The sequence below is a fragment of the Eimeria tenella genome, genomic scaffold, assembly GCF_000499545.2.
Source record: "Eimeria tenella Houghton genomic scaffold, Eth_scaff2442, whole genome shotgun sequence".
NCBI lineage: Eukaryota > Apicomplexa > Conoidasida > Eucoccidiorida > Eimeriidae > Eimeria > Eimeria tenella.
Genome location: NW_013542305.1, coordinates 6608 through 6830, shown reverse-complemented (window position 1 = coordinate 6830; position 223 = coordinate 6608). Strand labels below are relative to the sequence as shown.

The 223-nt window shown below is 41.7% G+C and overlaps 1 protein-coding gene across 1 annotated transcript in view; it reads left to right on the top strand.

The window, feature by feature from the left end:
- ETH_00034095 (uncharacterized protein) overlaps nucleotides 1–223 on the top strand; it is a gene marked incomplete at both ends in the record, with an annotated part of 4048 nt that overhangs the window by 730 nt on the left and 3095 nt on the right. Inside the window, one exon of the mRNA XM_013374992.1 lies at nucleotides 179–223. Coding sequence (XP_013230446.1) covers nucleotides 179–223 — 45 coding nt within the window. The remainder of the gene's footprint in view (nucleotides 1–178) is intronic.

The following is a 223-nucleotide window of genomic DNA, read 5'->3' as shown; positions in this document are numbered from 1 at the left end:
CGGTGCTGCTGTGCTGCTGCTGCTGGTAGTGGTGCTGCTGTGCTGCTGCTGCTGCTGCTGCTGCGCGCCGGAGTTGAAGTCTTTCGGCCCAGCTTGGCTTATGTTAATTAATTGAATTTTTTTGAATTAAAAAACTCTTTTTAATTAAATTAAATTCTTTTATTTCTTTTTAATTCAGAACTTGCCAGCAGAAGTGGACTTCCGAGTTCTGGAAACTTATTCT